Source organism: Thalassophryne amazonica, chromosome 1, assembly GCF_902500255.1.
Source record: "Thalassophryne amazonica chromosome 1, fThaAma1.1, whole genome shotgun sequence".
Classification (NCBI taxonomy): domain Eukaryota; kingdom Metazoa; phylum Chordata; class Actinopteri; order Batrachoidiformes; family Batrachoididae; genus Thalassophryne; species Thalassophryne amazonica.
Genome location: NC_047103.1, coordinates 135,267,759 through 135,294,823, shown reverse-complemented (window position 1 = coordinate 135,294,823; position 27,065 = coordinate 135,267,759). Strand labels below are relative to the sequence as shown.

The 27,065-nt window shown below is 41.5% G+C and overlaps 1 protein-coding gene across 1 annotated transcript in view; it reads left to right on the top strand.

Moving 5' to 3' along the window:
- The first annotated feature begins 344 nt into the window (after positions 1-344).
- cyyr1 (cysteine/tyrosine-rich 1) overlaps positions 345-27,065 on the top strand; it is a 33,131-nt gene continuing 6,410 nt past the window's right edge. The window contains exons 1-3 of the mRNA XM_034175206.1: positions 345-684; positions 14,711-14,810; positions 15,659-15,819. Coding sequence (XP_034031097.1) covers positions 633-684; positions 14,711-14,810; positions 15,659-15,819 — 313 coding nt within the window. The 5' untranslated portion in view covers positions 345-632. The remainder of the gene's footprint in view (positions 685-14,710; positions 14,811-15,658; positions 15,820-27,065) is intronic.

Sequence of the window (27,065 nt, the reverse complement as noted above, 5' to 3'; positions counted from 1 at the left end):
GTGTTCAGTCCGGCCCTTCCCAATTTCCTCAAATTCCCAATTTCCTCAATTGCCTGCATAAGTAAATGGGTTTTCCCACAAAGTCTGACCTGCTTCTTTACACAGAGAACAGTAAACGGGCTGTTTCAAGCAAACAAGAAATAGCTTAAGTTTTAGGCTTTTTAAAAAAATTGTATAATACACTTTTAATATGCATTTCATTTTAAAAGGTCGACGTATATTGAATGTGGTGTCTGACTTCACACACACACACTCTCTCTCTCTCTCTCTCTCTCTCTCTCTCTCTCTCTCTCTCTCTCTCTCTCTCTCTCTCTCTCTCTCTCTCTCTCTGTCTGTGTAAAATCAGCTGGGCGGGAATAAAGGAGGCGGCGGTCTGAGGTGTGAGGAGGGAACCGGACGGAATAACACGGAGAAAAGCTGCTCACACGTGGAGGAACAAAGAGGTGCTTCATAGGATTTTCTGCCCCCTCTCACTCAGGGAACTATCTTAAAGAACTTATAATAAATGAGCTGATTTTGAGGCGGATATCCCATAATGCCCCAGGAGGAGACTAATAACAGGGGACCGCTGCGACGCTTTGTCTAATTCCGTCTCATTCATTAAATAAAAGGGGGAAATTTGGGAACTCAACATGGTGAGGTGGAAACTGTTAAGGAATTTGTTGCTCCTCTGTTTATTTACAGGTAAGTTTTTGTTGTTTCGTAAAATTGGTGTTTTTTTTTAAAGCGGTCCCACTGGTGTGTTGAATTTATTGTCACTTTATGTTTTATTAATGACCACAAAAAACAGCCTCGGAAATAGGTACTGGAGAAAATAAAATAATTAAATTAAAAAAAAAATCTATATCACTGGTATAGAAATATTTAAAAGTTGTCTGCTTCAGAAATAAAATGTGCTATTTATTATGGATTTTGGCATGTTGCAATCAAATACGACAATAACAATGGCTAATTTGCTACTGTTTCCAAGATATACAAGGTTTCAACATAATTATTTTGTGTTAACAGTAGAGTTTTCATGAAAAATAGTAAACATAGCTCTTTTTTGTTTCTCTGACTGTTTGTATAATATTTCACCTGTTCTATTTTTGTAACACTTTAAAAATCAGATAAAGGGTTATATATTAATCCTTAGTAGTATCATTTCTTAAAACTACAGCCAATCAACAATTTCAGACATTTTCATTCTCCATGGCCCAAAATTAGTAAAGTTTGACTATCTTTATTTGAGAAGCATTTTAGCTGTTGACCAGTGTATTATGTCAGGTATCAAGGGCGTGGTCACGGTGGGCCCCTCCCACCCTACTACTTTTTAGCAAGCTAATTTAAATTAGCAGGTATAAGTTTTTAGCCAAAAAAAGTGCCATGCATTTTTTTTAGGATGATGCTATTTTCACCGTACGGTGATAAAATCCTAGCTGGCTATTTTCACCGTATGGTTACCATTTGTACTTGTATTTGATTCTTGGTTTGCCATTCCTCTACAGTCTATAGTATTACTCTGATCAACAAAATCTCTCAACTAGGGCTGAAACGATTCATCGAGTAATTCAAATAATTCGATTACAAAAAATGTTTGAGGCAAATTCTTTGCCTCGAGGCTTCGTTTAAAACTGTACTACATACGCCAGGCCTGTATATGGCGCTGTAACGCTCCCACAAAAACACAGAAGAAGACCATAGCACTAATCAATGTAGCAGGCGATGCTACAAGTTTGCAAAGCCACACGCTGGGTAAATAAAGCCTTTTAAGAGAAAGGGTCCGCGTCTGAAATGGACTTATTGTGCATTTTAAGTGAAGCAGTGTGTTTGTATATATTTAAAAAAAAAGATGTTTTGCTCCACTAGCCGTTCTCCACCTCCGCAGATGAAGCGAAAGAACGCGCACTTTAAATGAGCCATGTTTAATGATTAAAAAAAACCTTTAATTCAGATTTGGTAAGAGTTTTTATCAACAGGCAGCTTTTTTTTTTTATAATTAATCGATAGAACATTCGATTCCAAAAATATTCGATAGCTGCAGCCCTACTCTCAACTTGAAGTATCACACGTCCACACGCTATCGCTCTAATGGTAGAAATGAGGTCGGTTCAAACTGGACCAGATACTACGTCACAGTTTCTGCCTGGCCTCTGATTGGCTGATACATACGGTGAAAATAGCCTGACACACTAGTATCACCGTACGGTGAAAATTGTATATCCCTTTATAACTTATTGGTGCTTTTGCACAATTTCCACTGAAATTAGGTACTATAGAAATGGGGAAAAAAAATACTAGAGCGGATACTGAACTCATTTTCAAGATATTTTTGTTATGTGTGTTTGAATTTTGAGGTAAAAATCCATTATTGTAAATGGAATCCAGTACCATTCGGTAACTGTGTTGTTGTGGATTGAAACGGAATATTCTAATGATCGCTTCAAACTCAGTTAAAATTGTGTTTTAATAGTACCTATGAGATCCACATAATAAATATTAACATTGTTTCATAGACTGGGTGAGTGGGTATCTTCAGCAGTAAACATACTGCTTTGTTTACAATGTGTACTTTTACTCAGTCTGTTAAACAAGCTCCAGTTACTTGTTACTGGCTCTTCTTTTGTCCTCCATCTTTGTGGACATATCCAGCCTTGCGTTGTAAAGTAAAGGCTTATCTACTCATGAACATGCATAAAAGGAGTCATTTTTAGTTTGCACCAACTGAAACCTATTTTAAAATTTTCACAGGTTTAGCAATAACTAATCTTCTTCTTTTGGTTGCTCCCGTTAGAGGTCGCCACAGCAGATCAATTGTTTCCATCTCACCCTGTCCTCTATATCTTCCCCCTGTCACACCAAACACCTGCATGTCCTCCCTCCATAAACCTCCTCTTTGGCATCCCTGTTCTCCTCCTGCATGGTGGCTCCATCCTCAGCATCCTTCTCCCTATATACCCTGGGTCTCTCCTGCCAAATGGTTAGTGCGCTTGGTTTCAGGGCTGAAGGTTCCCAGTTCAAACCCTGGCATTGCCACATTTCTCCATGTAATGCAGATTTGCGTCAGGAAAGGCATCTGGCGTAAAACGTGTGCCAAATCAACATGCAGATCCACCTTGTATCTGCTATGGCAACCCCAAGTGAAAACAAGAGAGCAGGTGAAGAGACTTGCTTACCCTGGGTCTGACTTAGTCTCCAAACTGTCCCACCTAAGCTGTCCCTCTAATACACTCAACAAAAATATAAACGCAACACTTTTGGTTTTGCTCCCATTTTGTATGAGATGAACTCAAAGATCTAAAACTTTTTCCACATACACAATATCACCATTTTCCTCAAATATTGTTCACAAACCAGTCTAAATCTGTGATAGTGAGCACTTCTCCTTTGCTGAGATAATCCATCCCACGTCACAGGTGTGCCATATCAAGATGCTGATTAGACACCATGATTAGTGCACAGGTGTGCCTTAGACTCTCCATAATAAAAGGCCACTGTGAAAGGTGCAGTTTTATCACACAGCACAATGCCACAGATGTCGCAAGATTTGAGGGAGCGTGCAATTGGCATGCTGACAGCAGGAATGTCAACCAGAGCTGTTGCTCGTGTATTGAATGTTCATGTCTCTACCATAAGCCGTCTCCAAAGGCGTTTCAGAGAATTTGGCAGTACATCCAACCAGCCTCACAACCGCAGACCACGTGTAACCACACCAGCCCAGGACCTCCACATCCAGCATGTTCACCTCCAAGATCGTCTGAGACCAGCCACTCGGACAGCTGCTGGAACAATCGGTTTGCATAACCAAAGAATTTCTGCACAAACTGTCAGAAACCGTCTCAGGGAAGCTCATCTGCATGCTCGTCGTCCTCATTGGGGTCTCGGCCTGACTCCAGTTCATCGTCGTAACCGACTTGAGTGGGCAAATGCTCACATTCGCTGGCGTTTGGCACGTTGGAGAGGTGTTCTCTTCACGGATGATGCGAAGGAGATGTGTTGCACTGCATGAGGCAAATGGTGGTCACACCAGATACTGACTGGTATCCCCCCCAATAAAACAAAACTGCACCTTTCAGAGTGGCCTTTTATTGTGGGCAGTCTAAGGCACACCTGTGCACTAATCATGGTGTCTAATCAGCATCTTGATATGGCACACCTGTGAGGTGGGATGGATTATCTCAGCAAAGGAGAAGTGCTCACTATCACAGATTTAGACTGGTTTGTGAACAATATTTGAGGGAAATGGTGATATTGTGTATGTGGAAAAAGTTTTAGATCTTTGAGTTCATCTCATGCAAAATGGGAGCAAAACCAAAAGTGTTGCATTTATATTTTTGTTGAGTGTAATTTGAGGAATTCACAGTCTGGTGAAGTAGGGACTTGAAGGTCAAAGTAGAGAACAGAGATAAGGGAGAGTGGAGGAGATGCGACCGCCCTCGTCGGAGTCCCAAGCTGAAATGTTTCACGTTTGATGTTATATATTCTAAGAGCACAATAAAACAGCGCATTGGATTAACTTTTATGAACTTGACAAATATGTAAACTCTTACTGGAGAAAGATTTGGAACTATTTAACAACCAGGAAAAAAAAATCTTGCATTTGGTACTGCTGTTGTTCCTGTTCTGGCACAAAATACTTATGGGGTTTCTAGCTTAAGCCTGGCACAAAGTAGTCCACACTGCTACTTACAGTTATCATTTTCACACACAACAGACATGTTTTGTTTTGTTTTTTAAATAGCAAGACCAGCACTCATGTCAGCATGTTGAAAAGTAATGCAGGCAACTGGTCTTGGTACTTTCAGAAATGTGTTTGTGAAGTTTATCTCAGGCTGAAAGAGCTGCACCTGGGGCCTTGTGTATGAAGACTTTGGTGGATTTCCTACTGAAACACAGCACACGGCAAAACCCAGCAACTGGCATAAGCACAAAAATATCCAGATTTATTATACAGCTACAACGCTACACACGCTGATTAACGGTCTGATATTTTCCCATATCAGACTGTTACCATGACAATCGGTGCATACGCATGGATCCAAGCACATTCTGTTTGTACATCCCACTGAAGAGTGGAATTGAGCACCCATACACACGCACCAAGCTCCTCCCTTTCCACATCCCTATTTAAATATGCAAATCCATGCAGATAGGCCCTGGGAGCTGGGAATTCCTCTCCATCAGATCAGCCAATATGAACACAGAAAAGAATTTATACTGAGTGTGTGCTACAGATGACTGGAAATGAAGTGGGGACACAGGGATAGTATATATTTATTTGGTACCCTGTCACACGGAATAAATATGAAACAATGAAAGAGTTAGTGGGAGCATGTGTGTGTGAGACCGCAATGCTGTGGGCTCAGGCAGCGCGCACACACTAATGTTAAAATGGTGAGGGGCACCACGGCCAACAGTGTGTGACATTCACAATATTACACACACACACACACGTTTATTGATAAATACTGAACACAGGGAGCCAATTCGGGGCCTGTTAAGAAGCTCTGGTTTCACCATCAAGAAACAAAATAATAATAATGATAATAAAAAAAAAAATTTTGAAATACAAATATTTGAATGCGCACATGCCCAAATGTGCCTGCACTGGTTTCATTCAGAACAATTACACAAATAAACTACGAGGTCTGTCCATAAAGTAACATACCTTTTTATTTTTTTCAAAAATTATATGGATTTCATTCATATGTTTTTACGTCAGACATGCTTGAAGTGTTAGAGGACAAGTTGGGACATGTCCAGCTCTCCACAAGTTCTTTTATACTCACTCGACTGGTAAGCACTGAAAGCCGAGATAGACATGTCCCAACTTGTCCTCTAACACTCCGAAACGGAGGTGTTCCTTTGTCTCGCTTCATCAGCGAATCGGTCGTGACGCGCGAAGCCTCTGCGCGGCTTTCCATGACAAAATCTCTTGTTAAAAGTGAAATCTACCGGAAAATGGCTTGTGATAACCAGAGAAAGAGCACACGACGGTCTCGTATCCACAGAGCCATCAGTTTAGAAATGATCCAGTGGTTTGTGCCGCATCGTCGCAGCTCGCAGCGCGGCGCACTGACTGTCCTTAAAGGGGTCCTTAAACCTGTAGTTAAAGTCCTTATTCTCTGTGAAGCCCGTAAAATTTTCACTGAAAGCCAGATACATTTTTTGAATGGTTTCTAGGTGCCAGTCTCTAACAGCTTCTGAAAAAATTCTGATGGAAAAAAAGTCCTTTTCATTCCGCCATTTCCAGACAATGAAATCCGATGAGGGGGCGGGACCACTCCTTCCACAAGGCGTGCTCACAGGCGAATGACGTCACTGACAGGCGTGGAAAAACTCACGCATGCGCACGAGGGTTCAAGCATGTCTGACGTAAAAACATATGAATGAAATCCATATAGTTTTTGAAAAAAATAAAAAGGTACGATACTTTATGGACAGACCTCGTATTTACTCATCACACACGTGCCAGAGGGGGGCACAAAATGCAGGGTGATTCAGGGAAGCTCAGGGGGGGTGCAGTGTATGGTTAGGTTTAGAGGAATGTGCGTACGCCAACCAGGATTTTTGCATGGCGCACGCACATTTCCACGGTTGTTTCACTTTCGATACATCAGAACGTTGGCGTGGAGACGGACATATGCCACATTTTTGTGCGTACACAGCCTTTGTAGACGAGGCCCCTGGTTATTGCACAATCTGCCTATGAAGCAGTGGCTCAATCCAACTAACATTGTTGTCCGTGCACTTCCAGTATTGGTACATTTACATACTGCATACACATACATTGTGCATGTAAAATCATTCCGTAAACAAACATTTGCCACTTTTCAGTGTACCCACTTTATGACAGCAAACCAGAAATTGGCAGACTTCGACTTAAAGATGATTACACAACACTGATTGGTTCAATTTATGGTATGCTCACTACTCATGAGTAATGTAGGCATGTAATCCAGCCCCTCTGTGCACTAGTAAATAAATAAATAAATCCTTTTATATCATCAGCTACATTTTAACGCACTGGAAAAAAGTTTCTCAAACTGTGACAACCATCATTTTATGCATATTTTGCATAAGAAAAATGTCTGTTGCCAGTGCTGAACAATAGCTGATAGGTCCGCCAACCCATCAATCAAATCCTCTGCTTATCTGTTGTGAAATTATAGGGAAGGACTTTAAAATTTAAAGTTCTGCAAGAAGTGAACTCAGCCAAACTCGAAGCATTGTTTAGAGAACATAAAAGTCTGTATTAGTATATGGACATATGTATGAGCTGATTATTAACAAAGTCAATACACACCTCCTGAGAGGTTCCACATCTTAAGACACTACGGGAAAAATCTGTTCTGGAATATGCCACCCCCATATGTGGGCTGTCTTAAATTGCACCCAGTGATGCTTTGTCACATTCACAAGAACGTGTAGGATTTAACAGAATAAAAACTAACCAAGTGCACTGACAAATGTATTTCTGTAAAACATTGTGTTCTGGCCTGTTGTGCTGTGCTTCTAAATTCCGCTGTCAGCTGGCAGCAGAATCTGATAGATATCCTGCTGACGTGTATGCTGATCATCAAATAATTGCACATGCGTGCTTGAGATAATGTTAAAGCCATGAAACAACAAAAATATTGCAGAACAACAAGGAAGACTATGAATTATTTATGCCCTGCTGGGCAAATATTAAAATATGCCCACCTGAACCTTTACTTCAGTCAAAGCCAGTACAGGTTTGCCAGCTCTCACGCATCTGGCGTGACAGTCATGCTTTCAGCATCAATCTCACGCTCTCAAGCCAGAAATGTCACGCCAAATTAGAAATGTCTCCCGTTAATTTTCTGTTGATGACTAGATTAGACCAGACCAGACAACAGCGCATTGTTTCTTAATGAAAGGGGGGAAGTTTAAGGCACACACCTGAAACAGCTGTTAACATCTGCTCACAACGTTCTGACTGCAGTATTCTCTGAACCATCCCTTAGTTATGGTGCTATAGACTTAGACTGCTGGGGGGTTCCCATGATGCACTGAGTGTTTCTTTCTCTTTTTGCTCTGTATGCACCACTCTGCATTTAATCATTAGTGATTGATCTCTGCTCTCTTCCACAGCATGTCTTTTTCTTGATTCTCTCCCCTCAGCCCCAACCAGTCCCAGCAGAAGACTGCCCCTCCCTGAGCCTGGTTCTGCTGGAGGTTTCTTCCTGTTAAAAGGGAGTTTTTCCTTCCCACTGTCGCCAAGTGCTTGCTCACAGGGGGTCGTTTTGACCGTTGGGGTTTTTCTGTAATTATTGTATGGCTTTTGCCTTACCATATTAAAGTGCCTTGGGGCAACTGTTTGTTGTGATTTGGCGCTATATAAATAAAATTGATTGATTGATTGATTGATTGATTGATGTAGAGCTGTTTTAGGCCTAGTCAAGCTGCTAGGTAGCTTGTGTGAAATGAGTGTGTTTGCACCATCCAATAATGGTTTCCAGCTGATTGCAGGCTATGTGAATGTTTTTCGTACAAATTACACTTTGGTAAACCGTATTACCTATACATCTGTCTGTCTGTCCATCCCTTGTTGCACAGCCAGCAGTTGGGGGTGAAGGCAAATCACGGGACCCCTGGGGTCAGCTTTGTCCCCCTTTGGGGAATTAAAAGAAATATACAAAGAGTCAGTCATCATTCTGTGCACATGCATGTGATGGCAGCACTCGTCCTCATAAAATGTCCATGCATACAAACATTGAAAAGTACTGGAAATGTTTTCTCCTGTAGTACAGTGTTGTGCTCCTGGAAGGGGTGGGGGAGTTATGGGTTTGTTTTATGAATGGGTAGGTGGGGGTTGGAGGATGTGGTGCCATTGTCTCCCAGAGTGTGGAAAGACAGCAGCCAGGAACTCCCCAGGACCACCCAGAAAGTGTCTGCCAGAAGTCTTTTGGTGGGCTTTTACATGGAAATATGGCAGCGTTTGTTGTTACATATAAAAAGGGCTTAACTTTGACCTCATCACAAGCAATCAAAAAACATGTTTTCCATTAAATGTGTGCTTTGTAAATGTGTCTACACTAATTGTACACTGGGTTAAGTTTAACTTTATGTAAAAAAAAAAATTCTTTGTGGGTGTAACAAATGGGTTTTATACCTGCATGTGGAAACGATCCCACATGTCTGCAAATGTGCATGTACGCCTTCACGCAGACTTGACTGCTGAGAGAAAGAGCTGCAGGACTGTTTGGCACGTATTTCATTCAGCAGCTCATTTCAGAGAAAATATCACAGCTTATGAAGGCAAAAACCTTAGGGGGCTCATGTTGTGGCTGCAGGTTGAGACAAGTGCTGACAGAGACGTGGATGAGCTTGTGTTGTGTATTTGAATGGGGTGATGAATCACATTAATAAGCATGTAAATGCTGAAAATGCCACGTCTGCGTGTGACACGAATAAACATGTTGCATGTGAGATTGTCATTGTGAGTTAATAGTCTGAAAATAATTTAAATTTGACCACCACGCACAAACACACAGCAGTCACGCTGTGTCCCACTCCAGTGACCTCCCACTCATGGTGTGATCTACCCATCATGCCCAGCTGTTTTCTCCCAGCTCCACACATCTCCCCATTTCTGTCACTGCTGAACGTTTGTTAACAAATGCAAATTGTAAAAATTTTTCAAGTCCCGTTCCTCCAGAAAACCCTAATTGAAAAACTGCATCTACCTCAAACACCTGCAGTTCCATAATTTTAGTAAAAAAAATAAATAAATCTGGTGAAGATTTGCCAATCGTACATTTAACTGTTTCATCACTAACCTCACAGTGGTGGGCAGTGGTGAGAACAGCGAACTTAAATTAGCTTTGATACCCACTCATCTGCTAAATGAAACTTTAACTGTGTCCGTGTCCCAACTCAGCAGCTGTTTGGTTACAGTGTTGCAGTCTTCGGCCGCTTATGTTGTAAATTCTTGGCTTCAGGGTTCCATGATCCTTTGCATACAGAGTTCCAGTCCCATGGTAACATGGTGATACACTGAGATTTGTTGTCTCCTGATTGTTTTTCTCACAGTTATCGGGAAATAAGGACTTTCTGGAATGAGAATATCAATGGCACGTAATCTGGGTGTGATTCATTGTTTCATTAATTCGTATTCGATCAAACAAATGTAGACATTTTTTTAAGAAATCTATATAAACATCAACTTATGTTTGAATGCCTTCAGTGATCGCATTTCATGCTGGCTTGCGTCCCCCCACTTGGACTGGAAATTAGGGCCCGACCGATATGGATTTTTTGAGGCTGATGCCAATATATATATTTTTTTAATGAATAAAATGTTCTTTTTGGACCCTTAACAAAAAAGGTATGAGCTAAAAGCTGAAATACAATTTACAAGTTATTTACAATTTAGTAAAGCTTGGTCGTTGGCCCCAGAGAGTTAATGGCGAATGGCAGTAATTCCCAGAACCCTTCCTGACGACCAGTGAATCTGAATGTTTCAACCTTTTAGCAATAAACAAAAGTTTTTCATGCTAGAAATAAGGTCTACACATTGTGGGCTTAATAAAAAGGGTGACTGACGCAATGAAGCACATTTGACACATTACTACATAAACTGAGTTAATCAAACTGAGTTGAACTGAAATGGGAGAAATTTGGGGTGAATGTAATCACAAAGTTATTACAAACAACATTCTTATAAACTTACTTGTATGCTTTTGTCAGCCGATCAGTGCAGTGTGATGGCGAACTGCGGGGGCCGGTGATGAACACATTTCAACAGGGGTGTAAGCAGCTCTCAGTTGAATGGAGTCAGAGCTCCATCTACTGGACAAACGGTGCAATTACATTTTACATTGCCGACAAACATTATTTCAGTAACTATTCTGTTTATGAGAAATTATTGACATTCTATCGGCAAAAGTTTGGCCGATAGTGAGTACTTTGAAAAGAGCTTATATCGGCCAATAATATCGGCTGGCCGATATATCGGTCAGGCTCTACTGGAAATACTGGTAATAGTTTATTACAAAACTATGAGTTAGAGTTACCCCCACTAAGCTAACGTCGTATGTAGCTGTGAAGGTTGCCAGGCAATGGGGTAGCTAATGACACAATAGCAAAATGGTCCGTGAGCTAGTCCGTCTCATGTCAGAACTGTTTGTTCCAGCCTGTACTGTCTCTCACGACTAGAAGCCCGATGAATTTCGTGGGACAGTGTGCAGCCCCTGACCTGCCACACGGCCTCTGATAATGCTAAACAAATGATCCGCTAAAAATATACAGTAGCTGTCTCAAAAACCCAGAAAAACAGACCCAAAGAGCTGAAAAGTTGAACATGGAGGTTCCCACAAAGGTTTAGCATGGCAAGATATACATCCATCCATCCATTTTCTATATCTGCTTATGGGTCACGGGGAGCTGGAGCCTATCCCAGCAGTCACGGGGTGTGAGACGGGGTTCACCCTGGACAGGACACCAGTCTGTCACAGGGCCACATATAGACAAACAAACACAATCACACTCACACTCATAGTGCCTAGTGTCCATTTAGAGTCTTCACTTTGCTCATTAGCTGTTGGCTGAGCTGTGCTTACCACTGATGATGTGTGTGTACCTCTTCTGATTTAAAAATGGGCAACCATTCAGTGGTTAAAATCAGCCTCCGCTGTTTGCTGTTCATGCATGTGGGCTGATCTGTTACATCATTCAGATTGGACACTTCAAGATATCAAGAATATCTGTTAGTATTTCTGTTTATGTTCATTACTATTACACTATCTGACTGACTACTTCTAAGACACACAAGCATAAATTCTTTGCAAGAGCTCCACATTCATGATGTACAAACCTTTAGTTTTTAGTTGATTAAGAGATCTTGGGTGAAGACTAATTTTAATCTCCCCATGATCAGGTTTTGATTTCTGAGCCAAAGGCACCTGCAAGAGTAAAAATAAACCAACTTTTCCTGTAATGTAATTTGAGTAATTTATTTTTAATCTTCCGTTTTGCCTGAAAATATTGATTGTATTTTCTGCAGCTCTTGTGTACAGAATATCAGCTGGCTGTGAAGGCACAATCGGAGGCTGATAGTCTGGCCTCTGTGCTTCATGAAAGGTTTTGGTATAGTGTTATTTCTAATGTTAGGTTGTAAATTGAAAATATAACACAATGCTAATATACCCTCAGCCATATGAATCAATGAAAGTGTGCAGAAAGAATGTGACCTTTTGACCCCTTACAATAGGTCAAGGTTAGCCATCTTTGAACTTGATCAAGGTCTGTGTCCCAAGAATGTTCCCTGTGAATTTGAAGACCCTGGCAGTAGTAGGACTGGACTTATGCTGAGCACAGACAGACGGCTGGATGCAAAGTCTTTGCAATACCCAGTGGTTATATTTTGGTCACGGGTAAAATTGTAAAAACCTTTGGCAGATCAGACAAACCTACTGTGTGTGTGTGTGTGTGTGTGTGTGTGTGTGTGTGTGTGTGTGTGTGTGTGTGTGTGTGTGTGTGTGTGTGAGAGAGATTTAGCCATGTTTTTGGGCAGAAATGGAAAATGATATTCATAAGCATCTGTTAATTAGCATATATATAACAGCTGAGTGGATCCTTGTGCTTTGTATGTCATGTGGCATGGATTAGTCGTCCCTTTTGTGTTTCGTTGCATTTACTGCACAAATTTGGTTCCATACATTTCGTACCATTGCACGCTGCAAACCCGACCCACATGCACACTAGCGGGGGCAGCGTTTAGTTAAACATGGCGGAGTTTGTTTTGCTGACGGACAACGATTTGAAGGAGCTAATTGTTGGTACTAATTCTTCTAACACACAAAAACAAATCCACTATGCTGTGAGTCGTCTGGAAGCATGAAGAGCTGTTAGGATGAAAACCTGGGCAATTTTCTCATGCAATTTTTCACTGGACTGAGGAAGTACACAAAGTCTTATTTTTTATTTTTCCAAGTTGACTGAGAGCAATTTTGGACTCCTATGTAAAGTTCATCTTGGACTTTCCTTCCCACTGTCGCCAAGTGCTTGCTCATAGGGGGTCATTTTGACCGTTGGGGTTTTTTCTGTGATTATTGTATGGCTTTTGCCTTGCAATATAAAGCGCCTTGGGGCAACTGTTGTTGTGATTTGGCGCTATATAAATAAAATTGATTTGATTTGATTTGACTGTTGACATCAAAGCACCAGTCTATAGTCATCTATTTTAGCTGTTTCATAAAACAAATAATGAATGTTTTATCATTCTTTCAATGGAATGAATGCTCCTTGTTGAATGGTACATACCAGCTTTCACCTCATGAAATTTTCGTACCCTTGAACTCATAAACATTCAATATTTGTATAATATGTACCGGCAACAATGAATCAATGCTTTCATGAACTTAGAATGAGCCCTTCATATCTACATGGAAGCCCGCCATGTTGCCCCACCATGTTGATAGAGTAGCCCAAAAGAAGCAAAAGCATGATGAGATACAAATGGTGACCAGTGATGGTTTATTGCAGTGTGCAACCTCGCCACCAGATGGCACCTAATCCTACAAATTGTAGCTTTAAGTCTCGATTTTCCAAAGGATAAGACAATATTAGACACACTGGCTTGTTGACCCCCCTGGTTTGGGCTGAAAAATTTTTTGTGAGATGGGTATGGTACCCAAACTTCAAAACCCAAAGCGTTCCATGGTTGACCTCTTGTGACCAAAGTTACAGCACCCCCTATTTTGGGCCCCCTGGGGCAATTACAAAAAGTTACAAGTTCCCACCTCTCTAATTCATAACTTTGAGGATGTCCCAGTTCTTAGTTTCTTGATATGGAGACTACAGGGAGGATACAATACAATAATATTGTTAGTTTACTGGGACACCCTCAACGTTGGCCAATAGGGGGCGCTCAACATGCTCCGAGCTAAAAAGGCATAAAGTAGGCCTACCATTATTTTGAAACTTTGAGGGTATCCCACAAATTTTATTACATGTATTGTTCATTTGGGAGGGGTCTGATAGGTTTGTGTTGTTATTTCAGTGGGACACCCTCAAAGTTGGGAGAAAAAGGGGTCCTAAAAGGGTCCTGACTCAAAAAAGGGGTCCTTTAAGGACCCGATTTCTCAGAACTTTGAGGGTGAATTCATAAACAAGTTACAGTATTTGAAAGGCATAGACCTAAATGTTAAAACAAAACAAGAAAGCAACTGGGATCTACTGTTAGTGAAATTTAGTTTTTTTTTGTTATTAAAAGCACCTAAGCACCCCTTTTACCCTTTTTTTTTGAGTTGGGACCCTTTTTGGACCCCTCTTTCTCCCAACTTTGAGGGTGTCCCACTGAAATAACAATACAAACCTATCAGACCTCTCCCAAATGAACAATACCTGTAATAAAATGTGTGGCATGCCTTCAAAGTTTCAAAATAATGGTAGGTCTACTTTAGGCCTTTTTCAGTTTGTTGCATTTTGAGCCCCCCCCCCCAGTTGGCCAACTTTGAGGGTGTCCCAGTAAATATTGTATTGTATCCTCAACAATCTGGGCTGTCTGAACCTTAGGAAAATCAATACTTAATGGTTCCCCTCCCCAGGTAAGTGTAGACAGACATGTCTAGGCGAGTTACAACTCACATTGTTGGCTGATGATTATCTCAGTTTATATTGCCGTGTGTCAAACCTGCAGCCGTGGTTTCCTGCTGTGATGAAGTTTGGGTCAGCAGCAGATTTCACAGGCTGTGCATGTTTGCAGGTGGCAGCGAGGCCCAGTGCGAAGGCTGTGTGGAATACTGCTGCGATGGAACGCCTCCTTTCTGCTGCTCCTACTACGCATATGTTGGGGACGTCCTCTCGTAAGCTCACGCACACTGATTTAAGACACACATTTGTAAATTAATCTTTCATGTTTTCCTGTTTCTGGATGTCATTAATATTTTAAAGGATCCTTCATGTGTAACAGCTGTATTGGAAGACCTTGACCTTTAACTTCAGTTAGCACAGCACACCTGTATTTATTGGAAAACACAATTTTTTGTGGTGTTGTTAGATATATTTGTGTTTATTTGTTAATATATTTTATTTTTTTTACTATATCAAGTATTTGCTATGCTTAAATGGTTATATTTTTAGTGAGTTTTAGTCGTCTGTTTGAGTATGTATGTCAACTGGTCTGAACTGGTTTTATCTAATCAGAAACAAAGGAGTTAGTTTCCACCAGGTACCAAACAACTGTGGGTTGAAGACAAGGGGTGGAGCTTCTCCTCAGACTGTGGGGAGCCAGTAAGATTAGGTTTTTGAGACTAAAACCCACCCACTGTACTGCCTACATTCTCTTGTATAAAAGCCACTTTGTCAGACCCAGGCCTGGTTTTCAGCATGACTTTCAATAAATTCAAACTGAGGAATATATCGATTTTGTTAACAGCGTGTTCATGCAATAATATTGACTGCTTTGCAAAAGTGAAGTCAGGTTTTATTGCAGTCTTTGCAGCAGGGCTGACTAATGCTGACCGTGACAGTGTAACATTCCTGTCAATGAATGTTTGAGTTTCATAACTCCTTTGAAGTGAACACACACACAGTAACAGGTTACATCAGATGCCATGGTCAGTCTCCATGGCAGCGATGTACAAGTACTGGTAAGCGTGTTTGATCGAGACAGTCGCCTCCTCTTCACACTTGCCTGGTGTTTGTGTTCCAGAGGCACTGCCATCTCTGGCATCGTGTTCGGCGTGGTCTTCCTGATGGGGGCGGTGGCGGCCTTGTTCCTGTGCGTGTGCATGTGCATGAAGAACGGGCGAGGAGCGCGTGTCGGCGTGTTCAGCACCTCCTACATCAACACTGTGACCCAGAGCTACCCAGGTGGGACCACAAAAACGTAATTTGTGCCACTTTAATGTGGGGTTACCAACCCCATTTGTTCCCAAAGTGGTTGCCATGGCATCCTGGGGACCCGCCAGGAGAAATGAGCATTGATATCAAATCTGTTGATGTTGAAACACTGCACCTCCAAGAATAGTCCATCAAAAGGAAAAAATAAATAAATGACAACTTTTGTTTTTTCCATCTTAAATGTGATGATTTGCCTCTGGACAGTTTTGTCTGAGATTAAACAGTTACAGACTGATCAATCAATCAATCAATTTTTTTTTTATATAGCGCCAAATCACAACAAACAGTTGCCCCAAGGCGCTTTATATTGTAAGGCAAGGCCATACAATAATTATGTAAAACTCCAACGGTCAAAACGACCCCCTGTGAGCAAGCACTTGGCTACAGTGGGAAGGAAAAACTCCCTTTTAACAGGAAGAAACCTCCAGCAGAACCAGGCTCAGGGAGGGGCAGTCTTCTGCTGGGACTGGTTGGGGCTGAGGGAGAGAACCAGGAAAAAATGCTGTGGAGGGGAGCAGAGATCGATCACTATTGATTAAATGCAGAGTGGTGCATACAGAGCAAAAAGAGAAAGAAACAGTGCATCATGGGAACCCCCCAGCAGTCTACGTCTATAGCAGCATAACTAAGGGATGGTTCAGGGTCACCTGATCCAGCCCTAACTATAAGCTTTAGCAAAAAGGAAAGTTTTAAGCCTAATCTTAAAAGTAGAGAGGGTGTCTGTCTCCCTGATCTGAATTGGGAGCTGGTTCACAGGAGAGGAGCCTGAAAGCTGAAGGCTCTGCCTCCCATTCTACTCTTACAAACCCTAGGAACTACAAGTAAGCCTGCAGTCTGAGAGCGAAGCGCTCTATTGGGGTGATATGGTACTACAAGGTCCCTAAGATAAGATGGGACCTGATTATTCAAAACCTTATAAGTAAGAAGAAGAATTTTAAATTCTATTCTAGAATTAACAGGAAGCCAATGAAGAGAGGCCAATATGGGTGAGATATGCTCTCTCCTTCTAGTCCCCGCTAGTACTCTAGCTGCAGCATTTTGAATTAACTGAAGGCTTTTTAGGGAACTTTTAGGACAACCTGATAATAATGAATTACAGTAGTCCAGCCTAGAGGAAATAAATGCATGAATTAGTTTTTCAGCATCACTCTGAGACAAGACCTTTCTAATTTTAGAGATATTGCATAAATGCAAAAAAGCAGTCCTACATATTTGTTTAATATGCGCTTTGAATGACATATCCTGATCAAAAATGACTCCAAGATTTCTCACAGTATTACTAGAGGTCAGGGTAATGCCATCCAGAGTAAGGATCTGGTTAGACACCATGTTTCTAAGATTTGTGGGGCCAAGTACAATAACTTCAGTTTTATCTGAGTTTAACAGCAGGAAATTAGAGGTCATCCATGTCTTTATGTCTGTAAGACAATCCTGCAGTTTAGCTAATTGGTGTGTGTCCTCTGGCTTCATGGATAGATAAAGCTGGGTATCATCTGCGTAACAATGAACATTTAAGCAATACCGTCTAATAATACTGCCTAAGGGAAGCATGTATAAAGTGAATAAAATTGGTCCTAGCACAGAACCTTGTGGAACTCCATAATTAACTTTAGTCTGTGAAGAAGATTCCCCATTTACATGAACAAATTGTAATCTATTAGACAAATATGATTCAAACCACCGCAGCGCAGTGCCTTTAATACCTATGGCATGCTCTAATCTCTGTAATAAAATTTTATGGTCAACAGTATCAAAAGCAGCACTGAGGTCTAACAGAACAAGCACAGAGATGAGTCCACTGTCCGAGGCCATAAGAAGATCATTTGTAACCTTCACTAATGCTGTTTCTGTACTATGATGAATTCTGAAACCTGACTGAAACTCTTCAAATAGACCATTCCTCTGCAGATGATCAGTTAGCTGTTTTACAACTACCCTTTCAAGAATTTTTGAGAGAAAAGGAAGGTTGGAGATTGGCCTATAATTAGCTAAGATAGCTGGGTCAAGTGATGGCTTTTTAAGTAATGGTTTAATTACTGCCACCTTAAAAGCCTGTGGTACATAGCCAACTAACAAAGATAGATTGATCATATTTAAGATCTGAGTGTTATGTGTCGGACGCAGGACGGAGAACCGACCAGCGTTTGAAGGACCCAGTATAAAATAAGCAGAGCACGGTACAAAGGATAACAAAATTTAATGACATAACAGTGATGTGAAAAAAAGACAACAAATGACGTGCGCGGTTCTGGCGTGGTGGATTTACGGTGCGCTCCCAGCTGCACAAACGGTCCAGAGCCAGAAACAGTTCGGACCCAAGGACCCCGCCGACACCCCCTAGGTGGCCGCGACAAACCGAGTCTGTGAAAGAAGAAACCATCATGTGAGTCCACACTCCACACACAGAGAGACCGCTCAAAGGTGTACATAAACAGCAAACACTTCCTGGCTTAATCACTAATCAGCTTCCCTCTCTGCAGGCATGGAACACCCAGTTCACATTACTCAACTGCAGTGGAAGCTGATTAAACGACTAACATAACAGCTCAATATAATAAGGTGTGAGGGACACCACATTTACTGACTGTACTTATGTTAGTCACAAAACCTAACGTACCTCAGGAAGTGTGCTGACGAGCGTGAGACCTCACCCCCTCCTCTTTCACAGACCATGCATCAAACCTGGACGTTCTCTGCATCCGTGATGATGAGATGGCTCTCAAGACGACGATCTCACCCGTCTGGTCACAAGGTCGAGTCTCTGGCAAATACACACTGTGTACTCCAGACTTAATGCCACCATGCTCCAATCCATGTAGATGCACCACAGCTGTGAGTCCTGACGAGCTGCACATGATCAGCCTCAGGTAATCAGGGTGAGGTCCTGATAATTCAGCCACACAGCCACTCAGTCCTAAATGCGCACCACCTGGAAGGAAAAACAAAAGACAGAAACAAAAGACAGCCAGGCACCCCCAGTCTCACAACACGAAGCATTAAATAATGGTAGGGCTTCCTTGAGCAGCCTGGTAGGAATGGGGTCTAATAAACATGTTGATGGTTTGGATGAAGTAACTAATGAAAATAACTCAGACAGGACAATCGGAGAGAAAGAGTCTAACCAAATACCGGCATCACTGAAAGCAGCCAAAGATAACGATACGTCTTTGGGATGGTTATGAGTAATTTTTTCTCTAATAGTTAAAATTTTGTTAGCAAAGAAAGTCATGAAGTCATTACTAGTTAAAGTTAATGGAATACTCAGCTCAATAGAGCTCCGACTCTTTGTCAGCCTGGCTACAGTGCTGAAAAGAAACCTGGGGTTGTTCTTATTTTCTTCAATTAGTGATGAGTAGAAAGATTTCCTAGCTTTACAGAGGGCTTTTTTATAGAGCAGCAGACTCTTTTTCCAGGCTAAGTGAAGATCTTCTAAATTAGTGAGACGCCATTTCCTCTCCAACTTACGGGTTATCTGCTTTAAGCTACGAGTTTGTGAGTTATACCATGGAGTCAGGCACTTCTGATTTAAAGCTCTCTTTTTCAGAGGAGCTACAGCATCCAAAGTTGTCTTCAATGAGGATGTAAAACTATTGATGAGATACTCTATCTCACTTACAGAGTTTAGGTAGCTACTCTGCACTGTGTTGGTATATGGCATTAGAGAACATAAAGAAGGAATCATATCCTTAAACCTAGTTACAGCGCTTTCTGAAAGACTTCTAGTGTAATGAAACGTATTCCCCACTGCTGGGTAGTCCATCAGAGTAAATGTAAATGTTATTAAGAAATGATCAGACAGAAGGGAGTTTTCAGGGAATACTGTTAAGTCTTCTATTTCCATACCATAAGTCAGAACAAGATCTAAGATATGATTAAAGTGGTGGGTGGACTCATTTACATTTTGAGCAAAGCCAATAAAGTCTAATAATAGATTAAATGCAGTGTTGAGGCTGTCATTCTCAGCATCTGTGTGGATGTTAAAATCGCCCACTATAATTCTCTTATCTGAGCTAAGCACTAAGTCAGACAAAAGGTCTGAAAATTCACAGAGAAACTCACAGTAACGACCAGGTGGACGATAGATAATAACAAATAAAACTGGTTTTTGGGACTTCCAATTTGGATGGACAAGACTAAGAGTCAATCTTTCAAATGAATTAAAGCTCTGTCTGGGTTTTTGATTAATTAATAAACTGGAATGGAAGATTGCTGCTAATCCTCCTCCTCGGCCCGTGCTACGAGCATTCTGACAGTTAGTGTGACTCGGGGGTGTTGACTCATTTAAACTAACATATTCATCCTGCTGTAACCAGGTTTCTGTAAGGCAGAATAAATCAATATGTTGATCAATTATTATATCATTTACTAACAGGGACTTAGAAGAGAGAGATCTAATGTTTAATAGACCACATTTAACTGTTTTAGTCTGTGGTGCAGTTGAAGGTGCTATATTATTTTTTCTTTTTGAATTTTTATGCTTAAATAGATTTTTGCTGGTTATTGGTGGTCTGGGAGCAGACACCGTCTCTACGGGGATGGGGTAATGAGGGGATGGCAGGGGGAGAGAAGCTGCAGAGATGTGTGTAAGACTACAACTCTGCTTCCTGGTCCCAACCCTGGATAGTCACGGTTTGGAGGACTGATGCTCTCCAAGAACGATAACCTGGTTTAAATGAACAGTGACTCATCTTAGGGCCCTGTCCCACTGGCGTTTAGGAGGATTTGCGTATGGATTGCGCACAAAATTGGCTCATATTCGCTTAACATCCGCAATATGCGTGAAACATGCTTGTATGAGTCGGCCGACACCCGCACATGTCCGCAATTATCCACAGAGGCACGATTTTCCATTTCCAGGATTTTTGAGCTGCACAAAATTTTGGCTGCGGATGACATCCGCCTTACATACTCCATACATACTCAGTACATACACAAACATAATCTGTGCGCTGTATATTCGCCGTCATCTGCTGATATCGGCAACTGACAGGGATTTGCGGCTTGGCAGCGGACTGGGACAGTGTGTAAAACGGATATTTTGTGCGCCCATCATGTCCACATCACGAACTAAAATAAGTTGTAGCGACTGCATACAGACTGGCCACGAATAAAGGATTTTTATTACGTCTGCTTTGCATCTGATTTGCGGTGGATACAAATCAGATGCGCTGTGTTCACAGCTGGACGCCGTTCTTTGTTCTACCGGCTGCCACGTGCTCTGTGCTGGATGCTGCCTATATAAAATAATTATTTTGTGGCGGATTAATCATTTTATTCTGCAAATTGGCTGTTGAAAATGGCTCTTATCACCTCCTGAATCACAGAGGAAGCTGCAGCTGGGCGTGCGAATGGCTAACAAGCTGCAGAAAGCATTTTGAGCTGTCTAAAAAGGTAATCATTTGACTTGTTTACATTGTCAAGGCTTGATAAAACAGTTGTGTGTTTTTTCCTTCTTGCCTGCAGCTGTTACAGTATTTATTCCTATGTTTATAACAGATTTAACTTCTTGTTATAATCGCTGAGTCGAGCTGCGCTCTGATGCGATCCGCTGACGTCACCACTCGTCCCGTTCACTGCTTCTTTACTCCACTCAACTTGTCCAAGTCCAGCTATTGCTCCAGAGCCTGTATTGTTGGTGTGAATAGTGATGCCGACGGCCCGAGTGTGCTTCATTTATGACCACAATGCAGATGCATCGCGCAACACGTGCACGATGCATCATAATACACCAGTAATACTGCCGTGATAATCACAATGCGTCAGATCCGTTTCCTCACTACATGCGGTATACAACCGTGATTGTTCATCATATATTCGCTATATATTATTAATATATCTGTAATTCAAACTGGGACATTTGTCATTTTTGGCCATTTTTGTTGCCGTCATCAACAAATGCCCGTAATTTGTGTACTCAATTCATGTGCAATTAATCCTCTCCCCAGTGGGACAGGGCCCTTATTCTGGACTTAATGTGATTTAATACAACCAGCACAAATACCTGTTGGTTAACATACATAATGCAAAAATCTACAATAATAAATGCAATGACCATCTTATATTAATCAGAGAATGAATTGTTTGAAAAATACCTGTAAATACTGGCCATGGGTGCTGTCATTGTTTGTGGGAAAACAAGCAAGTTGAGGAAATGAAAACATCTTAGATTAAAATAATGTAAACTCAAACCCATTGATGTCATTTAAATACCGTAATTTCCTATAGAGCGTAACAGACTACAGAGCGCACCTGAATATTAGCTGCAGCCACCAGTTTTATATTTTTTTATATTTTTTACCTTTTAATATTTTTTTACCTTTTAATTAAATACGTACCTTAAATGCTTTTTTTCCCTGAAGTGTTACACGTAAATATTGATGCGCACGTCAACCAGTGCGGGCACAGCATCACACAGCTTCTTCGCTCCACATGGAGAACTGAGTAATTTGAACTTTTTCTTGCGATTTCATTGCATCCAGCCAGGAGTCTGTGGTAAATGAGATGTTAATGAGGCGCTGTGACTTTTTCGACTTGTTGCGCCAAGACAGAGAACTGGTGGGGAAGGGTGGGGGGGATAAGGCTCCTCTCTGCTAACTGATCTGACGGTGCAACTCTGGTGCAAAGTGCTGGAGAAGGACTTTTCTTCACTAAAATGAATGGGTAAGACCTTATATTTACACTGTGTGTGAATTTACACCGCATGAGGAGCGCAGCTTTCAGGAAATCAGTTGACAGCATCAATTGACGTATTTTGACTACGATATGTATTTATTGTTTTTCAGACATTGTCATCATGTTCACTAAAGAAGTCCACTTCTCCTGACACCTTGGGTGTGTGGCTGCTTTTAGTGACAGTTCTTCTGTTCACATTTTTCCTTTTATCTGTCAGTTTATTACATCCGCCAAGGACGTAATAATATCATCGGCGTTGAATTATTTGTCTGTTAGCAGGATTACGTCAAAATTGCTGCACAGATTTTGATGAAATTTTCATCACAGATATATTAGGCCACTGGAAGACTTTTGAAGAAATTTTGGAGGTGATCAGGATCTGGATTTTTGATCAAGATTTAACTTTGTATAGACTTTGAAGGATTATGTAAATAAATAAAAAAACAACTTCATGGATTCTCATGAAATTTACACCAGATGGATATCAGGGCAGAAAAAGACAGGGCCACTCAATTTTGGAGGTGATCTGGATCCGATTAGCGGATGTCAGAAATCTCAGATTACTGTGGTTGTGTGTGTGTTGATGCTGTGGTCTGTCAGAGCCTCTCAGGCTGCTAGATGCAGCTAAGACATGATTATTATTATTATATTCAGCATTTTATTACAAACATCTGGAATAATATGGTTGTTGTGTGGTTAATTCTATGAACAGATCACCTGTGACTTGTATGTGCTGGTATTTGCATTGAGTGAATTTCTAATTTGGGATGCTGATGGTGTTAGTATTTGCAGCAGCTGTTGGTAGCTTCATGACATTATACTGTTAAACTACAAATACTGAGGAAATAAGTGGGTCATATTTTTTATGCCTACATCAAAGCAAAACCTTTAGTAAGAAGCACAGCTCAGTTCCCCAAATATGATTTAATGAAGACCCAAACTGAGGTTAGCCTGTTAGTTGAGCTTGTTGGTTTCATTTGTCCTGCCTTGGTCGTAAACAGCCTTTTTTCCATTAAAAAGTATAACAAAATCATGGCAAATCGACAGCCAGACAGATTATTCTGCTTTCATTTCACGTACCTCTAATGGCTTGTTGTTGTTTATTGGTCCACATCACCGTCTTTGATCATCTTTTTTATTTTAGCATATTCACTTATTCTTGTGAGGTTTCCACATAGCTGATGAGATCGGTTCATATAGAGCCAGATTCTCTCGCCCTTGTAAAGTACACTGCTGTCAAGGAAGGTCAAAGAAACCTTATAAATGTGTGTTTTCCACTATTTAAACTTGCTCTCACCTTTTAGGAAATATATAAGAAGAAATTATAATTTTGTCTCTCAGGTAGCCTAATTTTTCACCTCAATAGTGATGCAACAACCCTTAGAAAGACCTCTATATATTTGAATAATCCCTCCCCCTGTCCAACACAACCATATTTTCATATTTTTCTTAACCCTTGGGTTCTGTGGATCATGAAATGGATGGTTGTGAAAGTATTTGAAGTGTTTCATAGTCTTTTTGCTTGCATTTGTGTGTGTGAGTTTTCCCTTTTTAATGACCCTTGAAAAAGCAGAATTATTAGCACGATCATTTTTGAGCAGTATGCATCATAAAGGTATCAAAATTACCCTAATTGAATGAAATATGCCACAAATTTGTGTTTAACAAACTACATCCGTAAACATTAAAATGACCATAAAGCACTTTTTCTGTATATGGTTTAAGGTTTTCTTAAGGAAACTGTTACGAGCCAGCCTCGCATTCTGTACCTGAATGCATTTATTTGGCACTAATAAAAGTGATGAAATGAGATGTAAAATTCATGTTTCCCATTTCTGTCTTTCAGAACAAGTAAGAACCTGTAGTTTGTATAGCCCGTTATCAATCTTCACACTAAAATAGAGGCATTATGAGTGATGAACTGTCAGAGAAGACATCTTGTTTTTTAGATGAAAACAAATGTGTAATTTGTTTCAAACCCCTTGGGACGAGGAAAGGAAAAGCTCATGTGGTGAAAAATCCTACAACAGAATGCTAAACAACTATTTTTGTTGTTGCTTAGACACGGAATGATGTTTTTCCGTCATTCTCTTTATATGAAGAAGACCTGAAGTCAGGAAAGCTGAACTTCTTATTTCATAAGTCATTCCTGCAAGTACTTCACGGGATGACTTGGGTTATTTGTATGCAGTCAAGACTGACAGATGCTTTGATGCTTTCCTCTCAACAGAACATGCTTTCAAACATCACTTAAGATGAGCAAAGTACCAAACTGCAGTATGGGTAAATAACCGTCAGGCTCAACTTCAACTTTGGAATTCCTTGGTAATGAATGGGTGGATCAAGAGGGACTGTTGGCTCTAGTGTTTTTTGAAGGAGAGGTGGCTCCTGTGGAAGGGAGGGATCTCACATATTTGTGCTGCTTTGACCCAAGGAAATGTCACCGTCTGACTTGAGGACTGAATTGTGCAGATACGTACACCACTACGTACAATATTTCCTATTCTGAAGTATCTTTAAATCCCCCTTCCAAATACACTCTACAAATACATGGACCTGATTGACAACTTGAAATATGACAGAACACCTATCCACGATGGGGTGGGCGGTAAGATACATATACAGTGTGTATATATATATATATATATATATATATATATATATATATATATACACTCAACAAAAATATAAATGCAGCACTTTTGGTTTTGCTCCCATTTTGTATGAGATGAACTCAAAGATCTAAAACTTTTTCCACATACACAATATCACCATTTCCCTCAAATATTGTTCACAAACCAGTCTAAATCTGTGATAGTGAGCACTTCTGTTGTGAAAGTGTAGTGACACGGACCACAACAGGGGGCGCAAATGAACGGTCAATAGATGAGCCAAAAAGTAACAATTTAATGTTGTGAAGGTGCACAACGAATACACAGACAATCTCAGAATATGATAACAGTCAATCCACAAAGGTGACGTGTGGGCAGGCTCGAGGATAGAAGACGTCTGTCCTGAGAAGAGCCGGAACCACACGATTTCCGCCGCCACCGAACCTGGTGAATACTGGAGCCGCCAAGTCCCGAATTCCCAGGTGATCACCGTCCCCGACTGTCGGATCTGGTACTGCTGGCGAAGAACAAAGACAGTCAAGTGTGGGTGTGTGTACACCCCGTAACAACAATGGTGGGAATGCCACCTCCACCTCTAACACACGTGCAGCTCCCGTCACAAAGCACTTATCTGGCGGGGTGCGAAGCGAAGCTGTCGCCGGTCACGCCAATCTCCAGACAGTGCACTCCACAGGAAAAACAGCTGCAAAAATGAGTTCAGACTAAACACAGTTAGTTACTCAGCTGAGAATATTACCTCCAGTGAAGTACGATATCTCTGCAACGAGGTGGAGATGACGTCTGGTCTTTATGGAGTGAGATGATGTAGAGTAGATGGGTGACAGCTGTCAAGAGATAATGAGTGACAGCTGTCACCCCCGGCTGTGTCCGTGGCGGCAGCGCCCTCTCGTGCCTGAAGCCCGCACTTCAGGCAGGGCGCCCACTGGTGGTGGGCCAGCAGTACCTCCTCTTCTGGCGGCCCACACAACAACTTCTCCTTTGCTGAGATAATCCATCCCACCTCACAGGTGTGCCATATCAAGATGCTGATTAGACACCATGATTAGTGCACAGGTGTGCCTTAGACTGCCCACAATAAAAGGCCACTCTGAAAGGTGCAGTTTTGTTTTATTGGGGGGGGATACCAGTCAGTATCTGGTGTGACCACCATTTGCCTCATGCAGTGCAACACATCTCCTTCGCATAGAGTTGATCAGGTCGTCAATTGTGGCCTGTGGAATGTTGGTCCACTCCTCTTCAATGGCTGTGCGAAGTTGCTGGATATTGGCAGGAACTGGTACACGCTGTCGTATACGCCGGTCCAGAACATCCCAAACATGCTCAATGGGTGACATGTCCGGTGAGTATGCCGGCCATGCAAGAACTGGGACATTTTCAGCTTCCAAGAATTGTGTACAGATCCTTGCAACATGGGGCCGTGCATTATCCTGCTGCAACATGAGGTGATGTTCTTCGATGTATGGCACAACAATGGGCCTCAGGATCTCTTCACGGTATCTCTGTGCATTCAAAATGCCATCAATAAAATGCACCTGTGTTCTTCGTCCATAACAGACGCCTGCCCATACCATAACCCCACTGCCACCATGGGCCACTCGATCCACAACATTGACATCAGAAAACCGCTCACCCACATGACGCCACACACGCTGTCTGCCATCTGCCCTGGACAGTGTGAACCGGGATTCATCCATGAAGAGAACACCTCTCCAACGTGCCAAACGCCAGCGAATGTGAGCATTTGCCCACTCAAGTCGGTTACGGCGACGAACTGGAGTCAGGTCGAGACCCCGATGAGGACGACGAGCATTCAGATGAGCTTCCCTGAGACGGTTTCTGACAGTTTGTGCAGAAATTCTATGGTTATGCAAACCGATTGTTTCAGCAGCTGTATATATATATATATATATA